The sequence below is a fragment of the Aythya marila genome, assembly GCF_965140915.1.
Source record: "Aythya marila genome assembly, contig: HAP1_HAP1_SCAFFOLD_40, whole genome shotgun sequence".
Lineage (NCBI taxonomy): Eukaryota > Metazoa > Chordata > Aves > Anseriformes > Anatidae > Aythya > Aythya marila.
In genome coordinates, this window is record NW_028136930.1 from 1 (window position 1) to 25,692 (window position 25,692).

Sequence of the window (25,692 nt, forward strand, 5' to 3'; positions counted from 1 at the left end):
GGGGGGGGGGGGGCAAAATGGGTCTGGGGGGGGGTGAGCCTCGCATAGGGGATGGTGCCCCCCCCAAAAAATAATAGGAACCCCCCCAAAAAATAGGCATGCCCCCCCCGAGGGGGGTGGTCTCCCCCCAGTTTGCGGTGGTGCCCCCCCCCCCCCAAATGGATGTGATGCTGGGGGTGGTGTCCTGCGTGCCCCCCCCCCCCCCCAAAAAAAAAAAAAATAAATTGGGGGAGGTGGACCCCTAAAATGGGGGGGGGGGGCAGGGTCCCGAAAATAGGGGCTGCCCAAAGTGGGTGGGGGTGGCAGGCGGTGCCCCCCCCACACACCAAAATTGGGGGGGGGGGGCACAGGGCACAGCCCCCCCCCCTTAACACCCGTTCCCCACCCAGGGTCGCAGACGAACCTGAGAGAATCGGGGGATCTGCGCTCACAAGGTGGGTGCTGCCCCCCCCCCCGGGGGGGGGGGTTTTGGAGCCCCCCCACCCCCCCCCCGAGGCTCCCATGACCCCCCCCCCCCAGCCCCCTGCCACCCCGTGGGGTCCCAGCCCCACCCCAAAGTGTCCTGGGCCCCCTTTTCCCCCCCGTGACCCCCCCCTTATTGTCCCTAATGCCACCTTAGAGCCCCCCCCCATGCCCCGGACCCCCTTTAGAGCCCCCATACCCCCCCCAAACCCTCCCCAGTGCCCCATAGCCCCCCAGTACCCCCCATTACAGCCCCCATACCCACCCCTATATCCCCCAAGCCCTCCCCATAGCCCCCCTGCACCCCCTTTTACAGCCCCCAACCCCTCCCCAGTGCCCCATACCCCCCCTTTACAACCCCCAACCCCTCTCTAGATACCCCAACCCCCCCTTTAAGCCCCCCAAACCCCCCTTTAACCCCCCCTTAACCCCCCCTTTAACCCCCCAACCCCCCCTTAACCCCCTTAACCCCCCTTGACCCCTTTAACCCCCTTTAACCCCCCCAACCCCTCCCTTGATACCCCAAACCCCCCCCTTAACCCCCTTTAACCCCCCCAAACCCCCCCAAACCCCTCCTTTAACCCCCTTAACCCCCTTTAACCCCTTTAACCCCCCTTTAACCCCCTTTAACCCCCCCCAACCCCTCCCTAGATACCCCAACCCCCCCCTTAACCCCCTTTAACCCCCCCTTAACCCCCCAAACCCCCCTTTAACCCCCTTAACCCCCTTTAACCCCCCCAACCCCCCCCCCAAACCCCCCTTTAACCCCCCTTAACCCCCCCCAACCCCTCCCTAGATACCCCAAACCCCCCCTTTAACCCCCCTTAACCCCCTTTAACCCCCCCCCAACCCCTCCCTTGATACCCCCAACCCCCCCCTTAACCCCCTTTAACCCCCCCAAACCCCCCCAAACCCCTCCTTTAACCCCCCTTAACCCCCTTTAACCCCCCCCAACCCCCCTTTAACCCCCCTTTAACCCCCTTTAACCCCCCCAACCCCTCCCTAGATACCCCAACCCCCCCCTTAACCCCCTTTAACCCCCCCAACCCCCCCCTTAACCCCCCTTAACCCCCTTTATCCCCCCCCAACCCCTCCCTTGACACCCCAAACCCCCCTTAACCCCCCTTTAACCCCCTTTAACCCCCCCCCAACCCCTCCCTAGATACCCCAACCCCCCTTTAACCCCCTTTAACCCCCCAAACTCCCCCTTAACCCCCTTTAACCCCCCAACCCCCCCCCAAACCCCCTTTAACCCCCCAAACCCCCCCAAACCCCCTTTAACCCCCTTTAACCCCCTTTAACCCCACTCTAACCCCCTCTAACCCCCCCCCCGCCAGTTGCCATCTACCTTGGGATCAAAAGGAAGCCCAACCCCGGCTGCTCCGATGTCCCTGGCATGTGAGGGTGACGAGCGCCCGGCCCCCCGAGGCGGTGATGGCGGCGCTGACCCAGGCCACCCTCTCGGCCGGCTGCCGGGCTCGCCGACCCCAACCCTTCCTCCTCTCTTGCACCCACGACCGGGGCCCCACCGAGCTCTTCTGCCACTTCGAGGCCGAGGTGTGCCGGCTCCAGCGCCTCGGCGTCCACGGCGTCCTCTTCCGCCGCCTGGCCGGCACCGCCGCCGCCTTCCGAGCCACCCTGGCCCGCGTGGCCGGCCAGCTGCAGCTCTAAGGGACCCCTTTTTCCCACCCCACCCCTTAAGCCCCCCCGAGCCCCCCTCCCCAGCCTTCTCCTTTGGGGTGGGGGGGATGCGGCCAGCCGCCCTATATCGCCCACCCCGAACCTCGTCCCCGTCGGAGCCGGGACCTGGAGATTTGGTGGTGGAGGTGGTGGTTTTTTTTTTTTTTTTTTTCATTTTTTGGGTTTTTTTTTTTAGGGGTGGGGGGGGGCACCGAGAGCTGGAACCCCCCCTCCTCCCTCCCCGCACACACCCCAACCCCAAGGGGTTGTGTCGGCGCTGGAGCCCCCTCCCCGAGGAGGCTTCGGGTGCAGCACCCGGGAGCTGGGACCCCCCCCCCCCGACAAGGGACTGGGACCCCCCCAAAGGGATGGTTCGGCACTGGGACACCCCCTTTACCCCCCCCCAAAAAAAAAATAAATGGGGGCTGTGTCACTGCCACCATCCCCTTGGGGCCATCAGCATCCTCAGCTTTGGGGACGAAGGCTCCGGGGTCACCGCTGCCCCTGGGGGGTGTCCCCATACCCCCCCCTTTTCCCCCCCCCAGCCCTGTACAGCCCTGTAAATAAGGTCTGGGGTCCCAGCGCCGCCCCCTGTCCCCGCCCCCCTTCCAACCCTGGCACATTTTTAAGTTATTCCTGCCCCGATTTGTACCCCGGCCCCAATAAACATAGGAGACCCGTGGCTGTCTTGCGTGGCACCCATCGCACCCAGACCCCCCCCCTGGTGGCTGGGGGGGTGTGGGCGATATCCCCAGAGATTTGGGTGCCCCCCCCCCAAAAAAAAAAAGGAGCACCCCGGACACTTGGGTGCAGAACTGGGGGCCAGCGGCGTTTTTATTGCGGCTGCGCCGGTGGGAACTGGGTGGAACTGGGTCAAAGGGATGGGGAGGGGGGGGGGTTGTAAATGGGGTAAGGGGTGTATGGGGTGGGGTGGGGGGGGTGGGGGGGCCCTATTTTTGGGCCGGGATCATGTCGTCGATGGGCTGGTTCTGCTCCAGCTTCTTCTCCATCTCCACCATGAGCTTGACGCCGTCCACCACCATCTGCACCTGCTCCACCTCGGAGAAGCCCAGGCGGTCGGCGTTGGAGATGTCGAAGACGGCGCCCACGGCCGCCGTGTCCACGCCGCCTGCGGGTGGGGTGGCCAAATCGGGGGGCTCAGCCCTCACAGCCCCCCCATCCTCCTGTCCCAACGCCCCTGTCCCCCTTCCAGCCGCTCCCGGACCCCGCAGCTCTGTGGTCCTTGGGTTTGTGCCCTCTGGTTCTTGTCCCCGTGTCTCTGGCCCTGTATCGCCGTGGCCCTGTACCCATGCGTCCCATGTCCCTATGCTCGTGGGTGCCCCATGTCCCTGTGTCCTTAAATCTCCACGTCCCTATGCCCATGTGTCCCCATGTCCCTACACCCCTACATCCCTGTGCCTGTGTGCCCCATGTCCCAGAGTCCTTAAATCTCCATGTCCCTGTACCCACCCACATGTGCCTCATGTCCCTAAATCCCCACGTCCCTATATCCATGCATCCCATGTCCCCGTGTCCTTAAATCTCCACGTCCCTGTACCTACATGTGCCTTGTGTCTCCAAATCCCAATGTCCCTGCGCCCATGTGTCCCATGTCCCTATGTCCCTACATCCCCATATGTCTGTGATCCATGTCCCTAAATCCCCAGGTCCCTGTGCCCATGTGCCCCATGTCCCAGGGTCCTTAAGTCTCCATGTCCCTGTGCCCACCCACATGTGCCTCATGTCCCTAAATCCCTGTGTCCCTGCATCCCCATATCCCTATATTTATGTGCCCCGTGTCCCCACATCCCTGTACCCACATGTGCCTCATGTCCCTAAATCCCCATGTCCCTGTGCCTGTGTCCCATGTCCCTACACCCCATATCCCTATATCAATGTGACCCATGTCCCTGTGTCCCTAAATCCCCATGTCCCTCTACCCACATGTGTCCCTATACCCACGTGTGTCCCTACAACCCCACACCCCACACATGCCCTTACCCCTTCATATCCCCATGCCCCTGACACCCCCTTGTCCCCGTACCCACATCCCTTTACCCACAGCCCCAACACCATGCATCCAAGCACCCCACGCCCCCTTCCCCTTAATCCCATGCCCCCTTCCCCTTAATCCCACGCCCCCTTCCCCTTAATCCTGTGACCCCTTCCCCTTAATCCCACACCTCCTTCCCCTTAATCCCGTGACCCCTTCCCCTTAATCCCACGCCCCCTTCCCCTTAATCCCACACCCCCTTCCCCTTAATCCCACACCTCCTTCCCCTTAATCCCAAACCCCCTTCCCCTTAATCCCACGCCCCCTTCCCCTTAATCCCACGCCCCCAACCCCAAATCCCCCCGTGCCCCCCGTCCCCATCCCGACCTGTGCCGCGCTTCTGGAGGCGGAGGCGCTTGAGCACCTCCTCGAATTTGGGGTGCTGGCTGAGTTTGGGCAGGCGGACGTGGACCCCGCCGCGCAGCCCCGTGCCCAGGTTGGAGGGGCAGGTCAGGATGTAGCCCAGGTGCTCGGTCCACATGAAGGGGTGCCCGGCCTTCTTGAAGATCTCCTCGATCTGCAGGGGACGGGGGTGGGGGGGACACGGCACGGGGTCATGGACACCCCCCCCCAGCTCCCCATATCCCTAAATCCCCAAATCCCCAAATCCTGTCCCCTATAACCCCCGAAACCCTAATCCCCATGTCCCTCCCCCACTGCCCGTATCCCCCCTGTCCCCCAATGCCCCAACCCCTATGGCCCCCAAATTCCAATCCTCGTTTCCCCAATTCCCCCCAATTCTCCCCAATCCTCATTGTCCTCCTATGCCCTAGTTCCCAAATCGCCCATGTCCTAATCCCTGTGTCCCCCATGTCCCCCATGCCCTAAATCTCGTGATTCCCATGCCCTAATCCCTTTATCCTCCATGCCCTAATCTGTGTCCCCATGCCCTAATCCCCTTATCCCCCATATCCCTATGCCCTAATCCCTGTTTTCCCTGCCCTAATCCCCACATCCCCCATATCCCTATGCCCTAATCCCTGTCTTCCCTGTCCTAATCCCCATGTCCCCCATACCCTAATCCCTGTGTCCCCCATGTCCTCCCAAACCCTAATCCCATATCCCCGTGTCCCCTATATCCCAATCCCCATTTCCCCCATACCCCCCCAAACCCTAATCCCCATGTCCCCCATACCCTAATCCCTGTGTCCCCCATGTCCTCCCAAACCCCAAACCCTAATCCCATATCCCCATGTCCCCATATCCCAATCCCCATTCCCCCCATGCCCTAATCCCCACGCCCCCCATACCCCCATGCCCCCAGCCCCCAACACATCACCCCCAGGGGCCTGCTCCCACATCCCCAAGCCCTCCCACCCCCCCCACACCCCCCCACATCCCCCCACGTCCCCCCAAATCCCCCCCCGGCCCCTTCCCCACCTTCTTGAGGCCGACGCAGAAGCGCCTGAAGACCTCCTTCATGTTGCCCCCCTTCTCCATGGAGATGACGCGGAGGTGGTCCTCCTCGTTCACCCACACCAGGAAGGTCTTGTTGTCATTGTGCCTGCGGGGGGGGGGGCACCCTCAGCACCCCCTGCACCTTTGGGTGCCCCCCCCACCCCCCAAAACACCCCCAGCCCCACACCCACCCCATACATTCAGGAACACCCCAAACTTTGGGCTCCCATTTCACCCCTTTAACAGGGACGGGGGGTGGGTTTGGGGGTGCCCCCACCCCATGTGGCCCCCCCCTACCCCCTGCACCCCCAAAACACCCCCAGCCCCACACCCACCCCATACATTTGGGGGACACCCCAAACTTTGGGCTCCCATTTCACCCCCTTAGCAGGGACGGGGGGGTGGGTTTGGGGGTGCCCCCACCCCATGTGGCCCCCCCCGGTGCCCACCAGATGCCGCGGGCGTCAGGCCAGTCGCGGGCCATGCCGGAGGCCAGCAGCAGGGGGGAGACGGGTTTGTCGAAGAGGAAGTGGTCGTCGATCAGCTGCTGCTGCTCCTGCTCCGTCATGGCCTTCAGCGGGTAGTATTTCCCCTTGAACTCCCCCTCCAGGCTGTTCAGGGCTGAGGGGCGGGGTCAGGACACGCCCGAGACACGCCCTGCCACGCCCAAGCCACGCCCACGCCACGCCCGGCCACACCCGGTCACACCCGGTCACGCCTGGTCACCCAGCAGCCTGCCCCAATGCGCAGAGGCCACGCCCACAGCTCGAAGGACACGCCCCCCGAACACCCCAGGTGTGACCACACCCATAAGCCACGCCCATAACCATAAGTATAATAACCACGCCCCCTTTCATGCAAGCCACGCCCCGTGCCTCTCCCCGCCATGCCCACACCCAGAGGCCAAGCCCACGCCCATAGACCACGCCCACGCCCAGACGCCACGCCCCCCAGCCAGCAGTCAACTCATGCCTGCAAACCACGCCCACAGCCAGAAGCCACGCCCTTTGCCTTAAAGCCACGCCCCCCAACAACCACCAGCTCACGCCTGCAAACCCCAACACTGAGACCATGCCCCCATGAGAAAGCCACGCCCACACAGAGGCCACGCCCACACCCCCATAGACTACGCCCACCCCATAGACCACGCCCATCCCATCCCACACCCTAACCTCCCCTCCTACCCCAGCCCTCCTGCTAAGCCTCACCCCTCCCATATGACCACGCCCCATTTCGTAGACCACGCCCCTTTCAAGATGACCACGCCCCTTCCAACAGGCCACGCCCCTTCCAACAGGCCACGCCCCCTCCTGCAGGCCACGCCCCCTCACCGGTGACGGACAGCTTCTCGATGGCGCGCCGCTCCCCCCGGCTGCAGTGCGGGGGCAGGGAGTACCCCTTGATGCTGCGCCCGGTGCGCACGCGGCTGCTCAGCACGTACTTGGGGTCCAGGTCCTCGCCCCCCTGCACGCAGCACCCGTCTGGGTGACCCCCCCCGATCCCCAAATCCCCCCCATGTCCCTAAATCCCCCCCCCATGTCCCCAAATCCCCCCCCGATCCCCAAATCCCCCCCATGTTCCTAAATCCCCCCCCCCATGTCCCCAAATCCTCCCCCAACCCCCAAATCCCCTCCAACTCCCCCCCTGTATCCCCAAACCCTCCCCCAATCCCCAAATTCCCCCATGCACCTAAATCCCCCCCCATGTCCACAAATCCCTCTTTGATCCCCAAATCCCCCCCCATGTCCCCAAATCCCCCCACATATCCCCAAACCCCCCCCAATCCCCAAATACCCCCATGTTCCCAAATCCCCCCCCATGTCCCTAAATCCCACCCCAATCCCCAAATCCCCCTATATCCCCAACCCCCCCAATCCCCAAATCCCCCCCATGTCCCAAATCCCCATGTCCCCAAATCCCCCCCCCATGTCCCCAAACCCTCCCCCAATCCCCAAATCCCCCCCACGTTCCCAAACCCCCCCAATCCCCAAATCCCCCCCCATGTCCCCAAATCCCTCCCCTGATCCCCAAATCCCCCCCATGTCCCCAAATCCCACCCAGTATCCCCCCGCCACCCAAACCCCATTGCTCCCCACCTCCCGAGCACCCCCCACGCCCCCCCCCAACCCCAAATACTTCCCCCCCCCCCCCCCCAGGCAGCACCTTGAGGTTCTCGTGGTTGAGGTCGGTGCGGTGCTTGTCAGTGGGTTTGTAGCCGCCGTGGCGGTCCTGGATGACGGGGTCGAAGAGCTCCTTGAACACCTCGTACGACTCCTCGTCCCCGGCCACGCAGCCCACCGTCATGATGAAGGGGTGTCCTGTGGGGCGGGGGGGGTCAGTGGCACGCGGCGGGGGGGACAATGGCACGGGGACAATGGCACCAGGGACAATGGCACTGGGGCACTGGGAATGGCATGGGGACAATGGCACTGGGGCACCAGGGATGGCACCAGGGACAATGGCACTGGGGCACTGGGAATGGCATGGGGACAATGGCACTGGGGCACCAGGGATGGCACCAGGGACAATGGCACTGGGGCACTGGGAATGGCATGGGGACAATGGCACTGGGGACAATGGCACTGGGGCACTGGGAATGGCATGGGGACAATGGCACCAGGGACAATGGCACTGGGGCACTGGGGATGGTATGGGGACAATGGCACCAGGGACAATGGCACTGGGGATAATGGCACCGGGGACAATGGCACTGGGGCACTGGGAATGGCATGGGGATAATGGCACTGGGGCACTGGGAATGGCACGGGGACAATGGCACTGGGGACAATGGACCAGGGCAATGGGGACAATGGCAGTTGGGGACAATGGCACTGGGGCACTGAGGACAACAGACTGGGGCAATGAGGAACTGGGGATGGCACCGGGGTCAATGGACCAGGGCACTGGGGCACCAGTGATGGAACTGGGCTGGGGTCAAGGAACCAGGGCACCGGGGACAATGGCACCGGGGGACAATGGCACTTGGGGACAGTGGCACTTGGGGACAAGGGGGCCACGCGCACCGGGGTTGTCGACGCCGGTCTGGATGACGTCGTCCAGCGTGAAGCCGCTGGGGGTCTCCTTGTCGCGCAGGCGCTGGTAGAGGGCGGGGGTCAGCACCTTGGCCATGTGGTTGTTGTGCTTGGAGAGGTCGGGGAACTCCTCCTCCGCCGAGAACTTCAGCTTGTGCTTGTTGTGGGTGTTGCTGAACGGCATGGCGGCGGGCTGCGGGCACGGCGGGACATGGCGTGACACGGCGTGACACGGCGTGATATGGTGTGATATGGCGTGATATGGTGTGATATGGTGTGACATGGTGTGACATGGCGTGACATGGGGTGACACGGGGTGACACGGTGTGACACGGCGTGATATGGTGTGACGTGGTGTGACATGGCGTGACATGGCGTGATATGGTGTGACATGGCGTGATATGGTGTGACATGGTGTGACATGGCGTGACATGGGGTGACACGGGGTGACACGGCGTGACACGGCGTGATATGGTGTGATATGGCGTGATATGGTGCGATATGGTGTGATATGGGGTGACATGGCGTGACATGGCGTGACATGGGGTGACACAGCGTGACACGGCGTGATATGGTGTGACATGGCATGACATGGCATGACATGGCGTGAGGGGGTGACACGGTGTGACATGGGGTGACGTGGGGTGACATGGCATGACATGGCGTGATATGGTGTGACATGGTGTGACATGGCATGACATGACGTGAGGGGGTGACACGGCATGACATGGTGTGACATGGCACGACATAGCATGATGTGGGGTGACATGGTGTGACAGGATACAACATGACAGGGGACATGGTGTGACACGGCGTGACACAGTGTGACATGGCATGACATGGTGTGATGTGGTGTGACATGGGACACTATGACACGGGACATGGCACGACACAGAGTGACACGGGGCATGGTTTGACATGGGACACGGCGTGACAGGGTGACATGGGACACAGCATGACATGGGACATGGCGTGACACAGGGCGGTGTGACACGGGTGACAGGCAGCATGGCACAACACAGAGCATGGTGTGACACAGGGCATGTCGTGACACGGGGCATGTCGTGACATAGGACACAGAGCAGGACGTGGCACAGCCACCAGTGTAGCCCTGGCTCCGGGCACGGCACAACATTGGGCATGGCATGACATGGGGCATATCGTGACATGGGGCATGTCGTGACATGGGGCACATCATGACACAGGGCACAGAACAGGGTATGGCAGAGCCACCAGGACAGCCTGGGCACAGCAGTTGGGGGGCATGTCGTGACACAGGACATATCGCGACACGGGGTATGTCACGACATGGGGCACGTCGCAACACGGGGCACGTCGCAACCACCCAATCAGCCCAGGAACAAGGGGCTGGGCACATGGGGGCGGGACACGGAGGGGAGGGGGCGTGGCCACGATGTGGGCGTGGTCTTAAGGGGGCGTGGCCACGACGGGTGTGGTTCTTGTGGGCGGGGCTATGGGGAGGGGGGCGTGGCCGGGCCAGATTTGGCCGGGGCTGCGCGGGGGCTTTTTATAGCCCGGGGCTGGGGGGGGGGGGGGGGGCAACAACGGGGCACCGGGGGGGGGGGGGGCGGAACCGGTCCCGGGGTCGGTCCTGGGGGGTTCCCGGGGGGGGCTCACCGGGGGGGTTCCCACCGAGGGGGGGGGGTTCCCACCGGGGGGGGTCTTACCCGGTTCCCGTTAACCCGGGGGGGGTCCGGTTGGCACCGGGGGGGTCCCACGGGGTGGGGGGGGTCTCACCGGGGGGGGTTTCCCACCGAGGGGGGTTCCCACCGAGGGGGGGGGGGTTCCCACCGGGGGGGGTCTTACCCGGTTCCCGTTAACCCGGGGAGGGGTCCGGTTGGCACCGGGGGGGGTCCCACCGGGGGGGGTGCGGTGCTGCCGGTCCCGGGGGGGGGGGAACGTGGGGGGGGGGGGTCTCGGGGCTTACCTGGGGGGCGCGGAGCGGAGCGGGCGGAGCGGCACCGGCGGGGGCTGGCGGCGAGCACCGGGGCCGCCCCCGGCTTTTATCGCCCCCGAGCCCCCCCCGGACCCGCCCCCGCCCCGCCCGGCCACGGGGACCCGAGGGCACCGAGGGGGGACCGGGGAGGGACCGAACCGGGGGGACCGAGGGGCTCAGAGCGGGGCAGGGGGGTTGGGGGGGGGTCACCGGGACCGGGATGGGGATGGGGGTGGGGGGGGGGCACCGGGACCGGGACCGGGCTGGGTCCGGTGGAACCGAGCGGGGGTCGGCGCTGCCGGAGCGGCCGCCGGGAGGGGGGAGACCCCCCCGGACCCCCCCCCCGGATCCGCCCCCGGTGTCGGGTGGTCGCTGGGCTCCGGGCCCGGCACCTGCCGGCCCCGGTATGCGCGGCCCGGCCCCGAGCGCCGCCGCTGTGCGGGTGCACGGGGCACGGTTGCACACCCCCCTGGGTGCACACACCCCCTGGGTGCATGCTGCACGGTGCACGGTTGCACACCAAATATTTGCACGCTGCACGGTTGCACGGTGCACACCCCATGGGTGCACGGTGCACGGTTGCACACCACGCAGTTGCATGGTGCATGGGTGCACGGTGCACAGTGCACGGTTGCACACTACCTGGTTGCACACCACATGGCTGCACGGTGCACGTTGCACAGTTGCACACCACACGGTTGCACGGTGCACGGTTATACACCACACAGTTGCATGGTGCACATTGCATGGTTGCACACCACGGTTGCACAGTGCATGGTTGCACACCCCATAGTTGCACGGTGCACAGTGCATGGTTGCACACCACACAATTGCATGGTGCATGGTTGCACGGTGCACAGTGCACATTTGCACACCACACAGTTGCACGGTGCACGTTGCATGGTTGCACACCACACAGTTGCACGGTGCATGGTTGCACGGTGCACAGTGCACATTTGCACGCTACATGGTTGCACACCACACGGTTGCACGGTGCACAGTGCACATTTGCACACCACACGGTTGCACGGTGCACGTTGCACGGTTGCACACCACACAGTTGCACGGTGCATGGTTGCACGGTGCACAGTGCACGTTTGCACCCTACCTGGTTGCACACCACACAGTTGCACGGTGCACAATCACACAGTCCATGGTTGCACGGTGCATGGTGCACAGTTGCACACTACATGTTTGCACACTACACAGTTGCACGGCTGCTCAGCACACAGTCACACCATGCACGTTGCACAGTCGCACACCACACAGTCACACTGTGCACGGTTGTGTGGTGCACAGTGCACGTTTGCACACCACATGGTTGCACACTGCACGGTTGCACGGTGCACAGTTGCTCAGCATACAGCTGCACGGTGCACGATGCATGGTTGCACACCAGAGGTGTACAGCACACAGCTGCATGGTTGCACACCACATGGTTGCACAGTGCACAGTTCACGGTTGCACACTGCATGGCTGCACGGTGCACGCTCACACAGGGCACGCTGCACGCTTGCACGTTGCATGGGGCAGGTTGCACGTTGCATGGGGCAGGTTGCACGCTGCATGGAGCACGTTGCACGCTGCATGTTGCACGGAGCACGTTGCACGCTGCACGTTGCACACCAGCACCGTGCACCCCTGGGGGGCACCCAGCACCCCACGGGCTGCAGTGGGTGGCCCTGGGTGCTGGCCTTGGCTGACCTTGATGGGTGACAGCCACCACGGCTCCAGTTCTGCTCCCACAGGGCCTGTACTGGGAGCACTGGGAGCACTGGGAGCCAAGCAGGGAGGGAGCAAACCCCAGGCTCAGGCAGCGTGGGCAAATGGTGACAGGGCACAAAGGGACACTGGGGGGGGGGGGGGCACATATTGGGAGTGCCCCCACGGGTGACACCGGCCCCACGCAGGGGGGGGGTGCCCGTGGGGGGCGCACCCAAGCCCCCAGCCCCACGTGGGGGGGTGCTGGGGGGAGCACCCAAGGGTGGGGGGGGGGGCTGCGTCCCCGCGCCCTGACCCCGTTGAGGATCCGCTGGATCAGGGCAATTCAAGCCGGGGGGGGGTGGGGGGGGCGGCTCCGAGCCCCCCCCTCACGCGCGGTATTTTTAGGCCGGGTTGGGTTTCGCGGCCGGATCCGGTGTCAGCGCTGGGGACCCCAATGGGGGGCACGGGAAGGGCGGCGGGAACCTGGGGGGGGGGCACCCATGGGTGGGGAAGGGGGTGGCATTAGGAACCCCCCCCCGCACCCCAAAACGGTGGAGGGTGTCCCCATGGGGAAACTGAGGCACGGAGTGTGTGGGGGGGACTGGATTGCTGGGGGGGGGTCCCACACCTGTGGGGTGCCCCATAGGGCGCCTCCCCCCCCCCACCCATGGGTGCCCCGTTAACAGGGTGGTGCTGGCACAAAGGGGTGGCCATGGGGGGGACCCTGGGGACAATGGGGACATGGGGACATGGGGTGCCAGGGACAGGGGGACAATGGGGACAATAGGGCCCTGGGGACTTGGGGTGCTGGGGACCCTGGGGACCTTGGGGACATGGGGTGCCAGGGACAGGGGGACAATGGGACCCTGGGGACAATAGGACCGTGGGGACATGGGGTGCCAGGGACCCTGGGGACATGGGGTGCTAGGACAAGGGGACAATGGGGACACTGGGGACAATAGGGCCCTGGGGAGCCAAGGAAATGGGGTGCCAGGGACATGGGGACCTTGGGGACATGGGGTGCTGGGGACATGGGGACAATGGGGACCCTGGGCACACGGGGACCCTGGGTGCCAGCAACATGGGGACAATGGGACCCAGGCTGTGGGGGCTGGGGGGGCACTTTTGGGGCCGGGGGGGCCACGAGCCTGCTCCCACCCATCCCCCCCTGCAGCGGGGGCACCACAGCCCCCACCCCAAAAAAAAAAAGTTGAGGGGGGAGCACAGGGGGGACAGAGACACGGGGTGGGGGGCGGGGGTCCCGCCTGCAGCTGCTTTATTTTGGGAACACTGGGGGGGGGTGGGGGGGGTGGGTCCCAATGTGCGGCTCCAGCAGGACTGGGGGGGGTCCAGGTCCTGCTCTGTGTAACCGGGGGGGCTCCAGACCCCACCCCAAATATATGGGGGGGGTCCAGGTCCTGCTCCGTGTAACCGGGGGGCTCCAGACCCCACCCCAAATACAGGGGGGGGCTCCAGATCCTAGTCCATGTGATCGGGGGGAGGTGTCCAGATCCCAATCCAAGTTGTGGGGGGGGACCCAGATCCCCCTCCCTGTGCTCGGGGGGGGGCTCCAGCCCCCACCCCAAACACACGGGGGGGGGGACCTGGGCCCCGCTCTGCCCCCACAGGGGGGGGATCTCCGTCCCCCTCCCCACCGCTGGGGGCTTTCCCGATCCCCTTTCCACGCACACAGTGGTGGTCCGGGGGGGTCAAGTCTTGCTCCGAGCGTGTGGTGGGGGGGGTCGCCGCCCCCCCCAGCCTCAAGCCTGCTGGGCGATCTGCTCGATCCTCTGCAAAACCTCCTCCGACTGCAGCTGCTCCAGCGTCAGCAGCGACAGCCCCAGCTGGTCCTCCTACCCCGGGGGGCCGACGTCAGAGCGAGTTGGGGGGGGTCCCAAAAAAAAAAAAAAAAAACTCAAAAAATAAATAAAAAGGGTCCTCACCTTCTGGAAGGGCTGGGCCATCTGCCGCAGGAAGAATTTGGCCACTTGCACGGCCTCGTCCACCGTCAGGTTGAGGTTGGCGTCGGAGATGTGCTCCTGGATCCACCGCGGCAGCTTGCCCCGCTTGTCCGCCCGGGCGAAACGCTGCGCCACGGGGGGGTCACGAGAAGGAATTTAGTGTTTTTTTTTATTTTTTTAACCCCCCCTCAACCCGTGCCAGGAGCTGGCACCCACCTTATCGGCGAAGACCATGAGGCCGTAGTCGGTTTTGCCCCGCAGAGCCCGGCCGACGCACTGGGCGGCGTGGCGCATGGCGTCGAAGGTGAGGAAATCGTTCTCCCGGATCTGGAATTGGTCCCGCAGGTACTCCAGGCGTGCCTGGGGGAGAGGGGGGGGGACACGAAGATCTTTAGGGGGTCGGGGGGGGGCTGCTCTGACAGTGGGGTGCCCCTCTGGGGTCTTGCGGTGCACCCCCCGGGGGTCCGCTGCAGCCCGTGGGGTGTGCGCCCCCGTGCACCGCTTGTGTTCCCCTGGTGCCTGGTGGGGTCCCTGGGGGTCCTGGGGGTTCCCCATTGGTCCCCTGGGTGCCTGGTGGGGTCCCAAGGGGGTCTTGGTGGTCCCCAGGGTGCCCCATTGCATCCCATGGGTGATCAGTGGGGTCCCAGGGGGGTCTTGGTGGTCCCCAGGGTGCCCCACCGTGTGCCATGGGTGGCACTGGGGTCCCTGGGGGTCCTGGTGGTCCCCAGGGTGCCCCATTGTGTCCCATGGGTGCCTGTTGGGGTCCCAGGAGGGTCCTGGTGGTCCCCACCATGTCCCATGGGTGCCCCCCTGTGGCACCAGCACGTCCTGCAGGTCCCCAGGGTGCCCCATTGTGTCCCATGGGTGATCAGTGGGGTCCCAGGGGGGTCCTGGTGGTCCCCAGGGTGCCCCATTGCGTCCCATGGTTGCCCATTGGGGTCCCAGGAGGGTCTTGGTGGTCCCCAGGGTGCCCCATTGCGTCCCATGGGTGCCTGTTGGGGTCCCAGGGGGGTCCTGGTGGTCCCCAGGGTGCCTTACCTTGTCCCATGGGTGCCCCCCTGTGTCACCAGTACATCCCACCAGTCCCCAAAGTGCCCCACCGTGTCCCATGGGTGCCCCCCTGTGGCACCAGCACGTCCTGCAGGTCCCCAGGGTGCCCCATTGTGTCCCATGGGTGCCTGTTGGGGTCCCAGGGGGGTCCTGGTGGTCCCCAGGGTGCCCCACGGTGTCCCATGGGTGCCCGGTGGGGTCCCAGGAGGGTCCTGGTGGTCCCCAGGGTGCCTTACCTTGTCCCATGGGTGCCCCCCTGTGTCACCAGTACATCCCACCAGTCCCCAAAGTGCCCCACCGTGTCCCATGGGTGCCCCCCTGTGGCACCAGCACGTCCTGCAGGTCCCCAGGGTGCCCCACCGTGTCCCATGGGTGCCCGGTGGAGTCCCAGGGGGGTTCCTGGTGGTCCCCAGGGTGCCCCCCGCTGTCCCCACGCCCCTCACCTTCAGGATGCGGCTCTGGGTGTAGACGTAGGGCACCCCGAACATGACCACGGCCCTCCCGTAGTGGTGCACTGCGGGGTGGGGGGGGACACACGGTGACATCGGGGACACCACGGGGGGGAGCCACGTCCGTGTCCCCCCCCCCACGTCCCCCTCCCCTCCCCGAACTTGTCCCCGTCCCTCACCGAAGTCGATGCCCTCCGACACCTTGCCCCGGGCCACCGAGAGCAGGATGGCACCGCGGCCGTTCTCGCAGGCCTGCCGAAAAACAGAGCCGGGTCACCCCCCCGGGGACAGCACCCAGGGGACACCAGGGGACACCAGGGGACGGGGACAGCACCCAGGGGACACCAGGGGACACCAGGGGACGAGGACAGCACCCAGGGGACACCAGAGGACGGGGACAGCACCCAGGGGACACCAGGGGACACCAGGGGACAGGGACAGCACCCAGGGGACACCAGGGGATGGGGACAGGGACAGCACCCAGGGGACACCAGGGGACACCAGGGGACAGGGACAGCACCCAGGGGACACCAGGGGATGGGGACAGGGACAGCACCCAGGGGACACCAGGGGACACCAGGGGACGAGGACAGCACCCAGGGGACACCAGGGTACAGGGACAGCACCCAGGGGACACCAGGGGATGGGGACAGCACCCAGGGGACACCAGGGGACACCAGGGGACACCAGGGGATGGGGACAACCCCAAGGGGACAGGGACAACCCCAAGGGACCCCAGAGGACGGGGACAGCCCCAAAGGGACCCCAGGGGATGGGAACAGCCCCAAAGGGACCCCAGGGGACAGGGAGAGCCCCCAGGGGATGGGGACAGCCTCAAGGGGACCCCAGAGGACAGGGACTGCCCCAAGGGGACCCCAAGGGGTGGGGACAGCCCCAGGGGACAGGGACAACCCCAAGGGGACCCCAAAGGACCGGGAGAGCCCCCAGGGGATGGGGATGGCCCCCAAGGGACCCCAGAGGACGGGGACAGCCCCAAGGGGACCCCAGGGGACAGGGACAACCCCAAGGGGACCCCAAGGGCTGGGACCAGTCACCTCCTGGTACTTCTCCAGGGCCATACTGGTCTCGGCCCCGTCCTGCGTCTCGATGAAGATGAGCTTGTTGCGCTGGATGTTCTCCAGGATGCCCTGGGATGGGGACACAGGGGGACACCAAAAGGGGACACAGGGGACAGCGTGAGCGGGGCGGGGGCCACCCGAGGGCCCTTTTTGGGGGCGGGTTTGGGGTCGCCTACCTGCTCGTACCAGGAGGCCACGATGTTCTCCATGTACTGGTAGCTGGTGAAGAAGGCGACGAGGCCGTCGGGGACCACGGCCGACAGCTCCAGCAGCAGGTTCCCGTAGTTGCGGATGACGGCTGAGCCCCGGGGTCACTCGGGGTGCCCCCAAAAGACCCCAAATAACGCCCCCCCAACCGCCCCGTAACCCCGTCCCCGCTCCGTGACATGTCACCGTGTCCCCGTCCCCGCTCTGTGCTGTAGGATGGTGTTCTTGTCGTCCCCGATCCCATAACCCTGTCCCTGTCCCCTCCCCGATCCCATAACCCTGCCCCTGTCCCTATAACCATGTCCCTGTCCTCCCTGATCCCATCACCATGTCCCTGTTCCCTCCCTGTCCCTATAACCATGTTCCTGTCCCCTTCCCGATCCCATAACCCTGTCCCTATAACCGTGTCCCTGTCCCCTCCCTGATCCCATCACCATGTCCCTGTCTTCTCCCTGATCCCATAACCCCGTCCCTATAACCATGTCCCTGTCCTCTCCCTGTGCCCTATAACTATGTCCCCATGTCCTCCCTGACCCCATAACCGTGTCCGTGTCCCTATAATCACGTCCCTGTCCCTTCCCTGTGCCCTATAACCATGTCCCTGTCCCCTCCCTGATCCCATAACCCTGTCCCTGTCCCTATAACCATGTCCCTGTCCCCTCCCTGTGCCCTATAACCACGTCCCTGTCCCTGCTCCCCCCTGGTGTCCCTGTCCCCTCATCCCCATCCCCATCCCTGTCACCCCCATGTCCCTGTCCCCCCCCGGTGTCCCTGTCCCTTCATCCCCATCCCTGTCCCCCCCCATGTCCCTGCCCCCCCCCAATGTCCCTGCCCCCCCCCCCGTGTCCCTGTCCCCCCCCCGGTGTCCCTGTCCCTTCATCCCCACCCCTGTCTCCCCCCTGTGTCCCTGTCCCTTTGTCCCCAGACCCAACCCTGCCCCCCCCCCCATGCCCCTGCCCCCCCCCAGGATGTCCCTGTCCCCCCCAGGTGTCCCTGCCCCCCCCCAATGTCCCTGTCCCCCCCCCGGTGTCCCTGTCCCCTACCGATGTCCTCTCTGGTCTCGAACTTGGAGCTGATGGCCACCTGGTCATTGCCCCGACCCACGATCTGGGGGGGGGGGACACAAAAGGTGACAATGGGGTCCCCAAATGTCCCCCCCCCCCCCAAATGTCCCCCCCCCCCCAAAGCTCACCATGGGGCACAGGCAGGTCCGCGCCAGCGTCATGGTGAAGGTCGCCATGGTAACGGGGCGAAAATCCAGGATTTTGGGGTAAATGTCCAGGGGGGACAGGGTCTGGGGGGAGAAGGGGGGGGGAAAAAAAAAAGGGGGGGGGGGTCAGATGTGGTGGGTCGCACGGGGGGGGGATGTAGAGGGAATGGGGGGGGTGAGGGGGGGATGGGGGGGGCGCTGATATGGGGGGGACATGGGGGGGGCATGGGGGGGTCCTGGGGATGGGGGGGGGACATGGGGGGGGCATGGGGGGGACATGGGGTCATGGGGGGTCCTGGGGGGTCCTGGGGGGGGCAGCAGGGAATGTGGGGACATAGGGGGGCTGTGGGGGGGGTCATGGGGGGGTCCTGGGGACATGGGGGGGACATGCGGGGGATATGGGGGGGTCATGGGGACATGGGGGGGGTCCTGGGGGGGCGGTGGGGGATGTGGGGGGCCATGGGGGGGGGCCATGGGGTCATGGGGGGGACATGGGGGGGTCCTGGGGGACATGACAGGGTCATGGGCGGGACATGGGTGGGAAATGGGGATGGGGGGGGGACACGGGGGGGCCATGGGGGGGCCATGGGGTCATGGGAGGACATGGGGGGGGTCCCGGGGGGTCCCGGGGGGGGGCAGGGACTGACCCCCGAGGTGATGATGACGGACTGGAAGCGCTCGAAGACGGGTTTGATGGCGATGGAGGCGTCCATGCAGCTGCGGGGGGGGGCACACGGGTGACACCAGTGCCCCCCCACAACCCTCCAGAGCCCCCCCCCAAAATTCCGTGCCCCCCCCACCCCGAGCCTCTACCCCCTGCCCCCAGCATTGGGGCAGGACCTCCCCATATACCCCCCATGACCCCCCCCCAGCACCCCCCACGACCCCTCCAGCCCCCCTGTGCCCCCCCAAAAAAAAACCTGTGCCCCCCCCAAAAAAAACCGTGCCCCCCCAAACCTCCCTGTGCCCCCCCAGCCCCTTTTTCCCCCCCCAAAAAAGTGTCCCCCCAAAAAAGCCCTATAACTCCCCCAAAAAAGCCCTGTACCCCCCCAAAAAAAAACCCTGTGCCCCCCCCAAACCTTTTGTGCCCCCCCCAGACCTTTTTTTCTCCCCGTGCCCCCCCCCCAGCCCCTTTTCCCCCCCCCCCGTGCCCCACCTGAAGTGCAGGATGGGGTTGGAGATGGTGGGGGTCCTGTCGTCGAAGGGCTCGATGATGATGGTGAAGCCTGGAAAAAAAGGGGGGGGGGGCACATAAATACACGGGGGGGGCACTCATCAATTAGGGGGGGCACCCGGCAGGGCCCCCCCACACCGCAGAGCCCCCCCACGTCGCCCATTCCCCCCCCAACCTCCCCATCCCCACAGCCCAACGCCCGATCCGGCGCGGATTAAAGAGGGAAGGGGGCAAAATAAAAAGGCCGGGGGGGGCTCAAAGGTGGTGGCCCCCCCCGGAGGGCCCCCCCCCGGGAAAAAAAAAGGACCTTTGGAGTAGGTGCTGACGAGGGTGGCGAAGTTGGAGACCAAGGTGATGGCGGAGAAGTCGGCCACGTCGGCGATCTCCAGCGTGCGCAGCAGCGAGCGCAGGCGCTCGGCGCAGAACCTGGGGGGGGGACGGGGACACGGGGGGGGGGCACGTCACTCCTGGGGGGGTGACGGCACCCCTGGGGGGGTGATGGCACCCCTGGGGGGGTGATGGCACTCGTGGGGGGGGTGTGATGGCACCCACAGGGGGGGGAAATGCCCTGGGGAAGAGGGGGGGGAGCTGGAGGGGATGCATTGGGGACATGGTGACACGGGGGGGGCACGATGGCACCTGGGGGGGTGATGGCACTCGTGGGGGGGTGACGGCACCCCTGGGGGGGTGATGGCACTCGTGGGGGGGTGATGGCACTCGTGGGGGGGGCGTGATGGCACCCACAGGGGGGGGAAATGCCCTGGGGAGGAGGGGGGGGAGCTGGAGGGGATGTGGCGTGTTGGGGGGGGGATGTGGTGACATGGGGAGGGCACGATGGCACCTGGGGGGGTGATGTCACTCGTGGGGGGGTGATGGCACCCCTGGGGGGGTGATGGCACTCCTGGGGGGGGCGTGATGGCACCCACAGGGGGGGAAATGCTCTGGGGAGGGTGAGCTGGAGGGGACGTGTTGGGGACACGGTGACACGGGGGGGGCACAACGGCACCTGGGGGGGGTGATTTCACTCAGGGGGGCATGATGTCACTCATGGGGGGGTGACGGCACCCCTGGGGGGGTGATGTCACCCGTGGGGGGGTGATGGCACTCGTGGGGGGGGCGTGATGGCACCCACGGGGGGGGGAAATGCCCTGGGGAAGAGGGGGGGAGCTGGAGGGGATGCATTGGGGACATGGTGACATGGGGGGGGGGAACATGGTGACGTGGGGGGGGACACAGCACCCTGGGGGGGCCCGTGTCACCTGGGGGGGGTCTCATGTCACCCTGGGGGGGTTCATGTCACCCTGGGGGGGGCACACGGCATCCTAAAGTGGGGGGGACACTGTCCCAACGAGAGAGGGGGGTGGAAAATGTCACCATGGATAGGGGACACGGTGTCCTTGGGGGGGGGGTGACACCACCCTGGGGGGGCTCCCATCACCCTGGGGGGGGGATACATCACCTGGGGGGGGGTCACATCATCCCAAAACGAGGAGGGGGGGGGCACTATTTTAGGTTTGGGTGGGGGGGGGGTCGACACACCCCGAAGCAGATCCCAGGCACCAGCGGCCACCAGGGGGGTCGCCGCCTTTTCGGGCACGGAAAGGGGGGGGTGGGGGGGCTTTTTTTTTTTGGGGGGGGGGCACGGACTCACCGTAGGGGCTTGCGCTCGATGCAGACTTTGTCGTGGAGGTCTCGGAGGAAGGCGGGGGGGCTCTCCTGAACCACCCGGGGCCCCCGCAGGCGCGCTCGCAGGTAAGCCACCAGGCGCTTGAGGAAGCCCACGAAGTGCTCGGCCGTGCGGATGCTGCCGGGGACAGCCTCTGGGGGGGGGGGCAAAATAAAAAAAGGGGGGGGTTAAAAAACTCCCGGGGGGGGCACGGGGATAAATTGGGGGGGCGTGGGAGCAAAGCGGGGGGCGTGGGGGTAAAGGGGGCGCAGGGAAAGGTGGGGAGAGGGGTGGGAGCGCGATGAAGGGTTGGGGTTTGGGGGGGTATAAAGATGAGGGGGGGCATAAAAATAAAAAGGGGGGGGCATAGAAATAAAAGGGGGGGGCACAGAGATATGGGGGGGATGTAGAAATATGGGGGGGGGGGCATGGAAATGCAGAGGGAGGGGTGAAGGTCCCAGGTGGTGGGGCTGGGGGCGCCCCAAAGGGATTGGGGTTGGGGGGATAAAAGGGGGGTACAAAGATGAGGGGGGGGCATTAAAAACTGGGGGGGGCACAGAAATAAAAGGGGGGGGGACAAAAATATGGGGGGGGGGGTCACAGAAATGCAAGGGGGGGGGGCAGGGATCTCCCCACAATGGAAATTGGGGGGTGGGGGGAGAGCAGAGACCCCCTCCCTAGGGTAGAAATTGGGGGGGGGGGGCACCCAAATATGGGTCAGAAATGGGGGGGGGCACCCAAAAAGGAATTTTGGGACCCCCCTGATCTGTGCAGTGGCAGTGGGGGGGGTCCCACACCCCAAGGGGGGGGTCCCATACCCCAAGGGGGGGGTCCCATACACCAAAGGGGGGGCTGCGCCCAACCCTGGGGGCACCAGCAGAGGCTTGGAGCCCCCCGGGGTAAAAAAACAGGGGGGGGGGCACCCCAAAACCCCCACATACATCTTGGGGGGGGGCGTCCTGAGACTTTTGAGCCCCCCCCCCGACCCCCCACCCCATTCAGCCACATCCCGGCTGCCTCCGAGCTTTATTTTGGGGAGAAATCCCCCCCAAAAAAAAAAACCCTAAAACGACCCCGGGGGTGGCCGGTGCGGATCCGGGGGGGGGATCACCGAGGGAGGGGGCGCATCGGTGACCCCCCCCCCCACCCGGGGGGGGGCTCTGACCTTGTAGGATCTGGTCGGGGAGCACGGGGTTGGCGAGGTAGAGGTCGGTCTCGCGGGCGACCCCCGCTTCTCGCAGCCCCTCCACCAGGCGCCGGTACTCGTCCCGCAGCCGCTCCGCGTCCGTGTCCTTGATCCTGGGGGGGGCCACGGTGACAAAAAAGGGACAAAAAAGGGTAAAAAGGAGTAAAAAAAGAAAGGGTGCTCACTTTTGGATGGTGGCTTGCAGCGTGGCCACGTTGGCCTGGCAGCGGTCGAGCGTGCGGCGCGTGATGTTCACCCCCATGGAGTCGATGCAGACGTTGTCTTTAGGGGGGGGCACAAAAAAAAAGGAGGTGACAACGGGGTTGGGGACGCTTGGGGACGCTTGGGGACGTCGTGGGGGGCGCTCACCGATGTTGTGCGCCTCGTCGAAGACCACGACGGATTTTTTGGCCAGCTCCTTGGACACCAGGTCGGCGATTTTGGGGTCCAGCAGGTAGTGGTAGCTGTAGACCACCACGTTGGCGTGGAGGATCTGGGGGGGGGGGGGCACAAACGTCACCCCCACGGGTTTCAGGGGGGGGGTCCCGGTGTTCTGTGCCCCCCCCCACGTTACCGAAAAGCGGGCGAGGAAATAGGGGCACCAGCCCTTCTGGCGGCCGTACGCCTTCAGGTCGTCCAGGTTGTAGACGCCGTAGGGTAGGAGCTCCTCGCGGCCCTGGGTGTCAATTCCTGGGGGGGGGGACATAAATTAGCCCCTGGGGGGGTCACGAGGGCCGGGGGGGGGTGATTAAAATGTTCTGGGCCCCCCCAAGGGATGTGAAGCGGCCCAAGGTGGGGTGGCTCCCCCCTGCCCTAATGTATCGTGTTACCTATCCATGGGGATGTTGTCGCCCCAAAGGGTGAGCCCCCCCCCAAAAGGTGACACCAGCCCCCCCCCCCAGGTGATGTGTGACCCCCCCAGAGTGACATGACCCCCCCCAGGTGATGTGTGACCCCCCCAGAGTGACACGAGCCCCCCCCCAGGTGACCTGTGACCCCCCCCAAAGTGACCTGTGACCCCCCAGGGTGACAGGAGCCCCCCTTAGGGTGATGTGTGACCCCCCCAGAGTGACACGAGCCCCCTCCAAGTGACACGAGCCCCCCAGGTGACCTGTGACCCCCCTAGGATGACAAGAGCCCCCCCCCAAGGTGAAATGAGCCCCCCCAGGTGATGTGTGCCCCCCCCAGGTGACCTGTGACCCCCCCCCAAAGTGATACGTGACCCCCCCAGAGTGACACGAGCCCCCCCCCAGGTGCCATGTCCCCCCGCCCAGGTGCCATGTCACCCCCCCCAGGTGACCTGTGACCCCCCCAGAATGACACGAGTCCCCCCCAGGTGACATGTGACCCCCCCAGAGTGACACAAGCCCCCCCCCAGGTGCCATGTCACCCCCCCCAGGTAACACGTCACCCCCCCCAGGTGCCATAAGCCCCCCCCTAGGTGACGTGTGACCCCCCCCCCCGGCGCCCCCACCTCGAAGAAGCGGCAGGCGGGCAGGGCGGCGTCGCGGCGGTGCTGGGCGCGCACGTGGGAGGCCGTGAGGCTGAGGCAGCGCCCGTCCACCTCCTGCCCGAAGCGCAGCGCCGACACCTGGGGACGGGGACAGCCCTGTCACCTCCCCTGCCACCTCCCCTGTCACCTCTGTCACCTCCTCTGTCACCTCCCCGTGTCACCCCTGTCACCTCTGCCACCCCCCCCCCTCTCACCTCTGCCACCAGGGCTGCCCCCAGCCCGCGTCCCCAGGGACGCCGAGGACACCGGGAACTGGCCCCTTCTGATGTCCCCCGCTGTCACCAGGGCCACCAGGGGCTGGCCCCGATGTCCCACCATCATCCCAGTGGCCCCAGGGGCTGTCCCCAGTGTCCCCAGAGCCCCACCATCGTCCCCAGTGCCCCCAGGATCTGGCCCCAGCCCCCCAGTGCCACCAGCATCTGGCCCCAGAGCCCCACCACTGTCCCCAGTGTCCCCACGGTCACCAGGGCTGTCCCCAGTGTCCCCAGAGCACCACCATCGTCCCCAGTGCCACCAGGATCTGGCCCCAAAGCCCTGCCACCATCCCCAGTGTCCCCAGGGCCACCAGGCGCTGTCCCCCAGTGCCCCCAGGATCTGTCCCAAGCCCTACAATTGTCCCCAGTGTCCCCAGTGCCACCAGGCACTGTCCCCAGTGTCCCCAGAGCCCCACCATTGTCCCCAGTGCCACCAGGGGTGACCCCTTCTAATGTCCCCAGTGTACCCAGTGCCACCAGGATCTGTCCCCAGAGCCCCACCATTGTCCCCAGTGCCCCCAGGATCTGTCCCCAGCCCCCCCAGTGCCACCCGGGGCTGTCCCCAGACCCATCCCAGTAACCACAGTCTCCCCAGGAGCTGTCCCCAGCATTCCCAGTGCCCCCAGTCCCTGTCCCCAGTGTCCCCAGTGCCACCAGGGGCTGTCCCCAGCCCCCTCCCAGTGCCCCCAGTGTCCCCAGCCCCGTAGCATCTGCCCCCTGCCACTGCCCCCAGTGCCACCATGCCCTATCCCCAGCCCCCCCCCACTGTCCCCAGTGTCCCCAGCCCCCTCCCAGTGCTCCCAGTGCTCCCAGTACCCCCCCACACACCTCGGGGTGGATGCACAGATTCTTCCTGGAGCTCAGCGCCAGCCCCAGGAAGGGCAGCTTCTCCCCGAGCTGCTTCTCGTAGTAATCCAGCAGCTTCCGCAGCTCCTCGATCACCTGCAGGGGGGGGGACGAGGCTCAGACGGATCCCTTGGGATCCACCCCACCCCCCCCAGGGGGGGGGATCCACTCCCTGCCCCCACCTTCTCGATCTCGGGCACGGTGCGGAGCAGTAGATCAGCTTGGTCACGTCCAGCGGCCGAGCCTGGAGGAGGAGACAAGAGATGCTGAGCTCGCACAGCCTGGGATCCACTGGGATCTACTGGGATCCACTGGGAGCCAGCGCTCACCCGCTGGTACGCCACGATGAGGGCCAGCAGCGACACCGTCTTCCCGGTGCCGGAGGGCATTTCCAGCACGCCATGACCCTGTGGGGGAGAGAGTAGAGAGTGGATCCCAGCCGGGATCGGGTGGATCCCTGCCAGGGGGAGTGGATCCCCGGCCCACCTTGGCGTCCAAGGTCCGCTTGAGCTCCAGCATGTAGGAGAACTGCTCGGGGTAGATGTAGTCATAGGGGAAGGGCACCAGGAGCCCGTCGATGTTGAGCCTGAAGGGATCCACCGCTGGGGGGGGGGGCTCGGAGGGATCCACTGGGGGCTCCCGCCCCGAGCCCGGCCCCGCCGCACCCCCCCCTAACCCCCCCCCGGCTCCGAAATGGGCCTAAAAGAGGCCTAAAAGGGGCTGGGGGGGGTGAGGGATCCCCCACGCCTCGGGATCCACCGCGGGGATCCCCCCCCCCCCCTCCCCGGGATCCCCTCCCCCGCCCCCCGCT

At 65.8% G+C, this 25,692-nt stretch overlaps 3 protein-coding genes across 3 annotated transcripts; 1 reads left to right on the plus strand and 2 right to left on the minus strand.

Moving 5' to 3' along the window:
• Window positions 1-392: 392 nt before the first annotated feature.
• LOC309891300 (MAP/microtubule affinity-regulating kinase 4-like) lies at window positions 393-2,824 on the plus strand. The gene is made up of 2 exons (XM_082785665.1): window positions 393-434; window positions 1,800-2,824. Exon 2 carries the CDS (start codon window positions 1,897-1,899, stop codon window positions 2,131-2,133), a length of 237 nt encoding a protein of 78 aa, XP_082641791.1. The 5' UTR covers window positions 393-434; window positions 1,800-1,896; the 3' UTR covers window positions 2,134-2,824.
• Window positions 2,825-2,956: 132 nt separating this feature from the next.
• On the minus strand, window positions 2,957-10,654 carry LOC309891299 (creatine kinase M-type). The gene is made up of 8 exons (XM_082785664.1): window positions 10,574-10,654; window positions 8,617-8,818; window positions 7,757-7,911; window positions 6,925-7,057; window positions 6,043-6,214; window positions 5,576-5,699; window positions 4,523-4,712; window positions 2,957-3,271 (listed from the first exon to the last, which is right to left on the minus strand). Exons 2-8 carry the CDS (start codon window positions 8,807-8,809, stop codon window positions 3,093-3,095), a joined length of 1,146 nt encoding a protein of 381 aa, XP_082641790.1. The 5' UTR covers window positions 8,810-8,818; window positions 10,574-10,654; the 3' UTR covers window positions 2,957-3,092.
• A 2,889-nt stretch (window positions 10,655-13,543) lies between these two features.
• On the minus strand, window positions 13,544-25,542 carry ERCC2 (ERCC excision repair 2, TFIIH core complex helicase subunit). Its single transcript, XM_082785666.1, is given in 24 exon segments — window positions 13,544-14,139; window positions 14,230-14,373; window positions 14,464-14,607; window positions 15,741-15,811; window positions 15,926-15,998; window positions 16,802-16,894; window positions 17,002-17,123; window positions 18,076-18,139; window positions 18,225-18,326; window positions 18,890-18,959; window positions 19,399-19,468; window positions 19,724-19,842; window positions 21,068-21,236; window positions 22,248-22,381; window positions 22,454-22,550; window positions 22,638-22,761; window positions 22,843-22,955; window position 22,958; window positions 23,743-23,859; window positions 24,864-24,977; window positions 25,064-25,089; window positions 25,092-25,125; window positions 25,211-25,288; window positions 25,368-25,542. Coding segments are annotated over 24 exon segments (2,205 nt in total). The 5' UTR covers window positions 25,401-25,542; the 3' UTR covers window positions 13,544-14,046.
• Window positions 25,543-25,692: the final 150 nt, after the last annotated feature.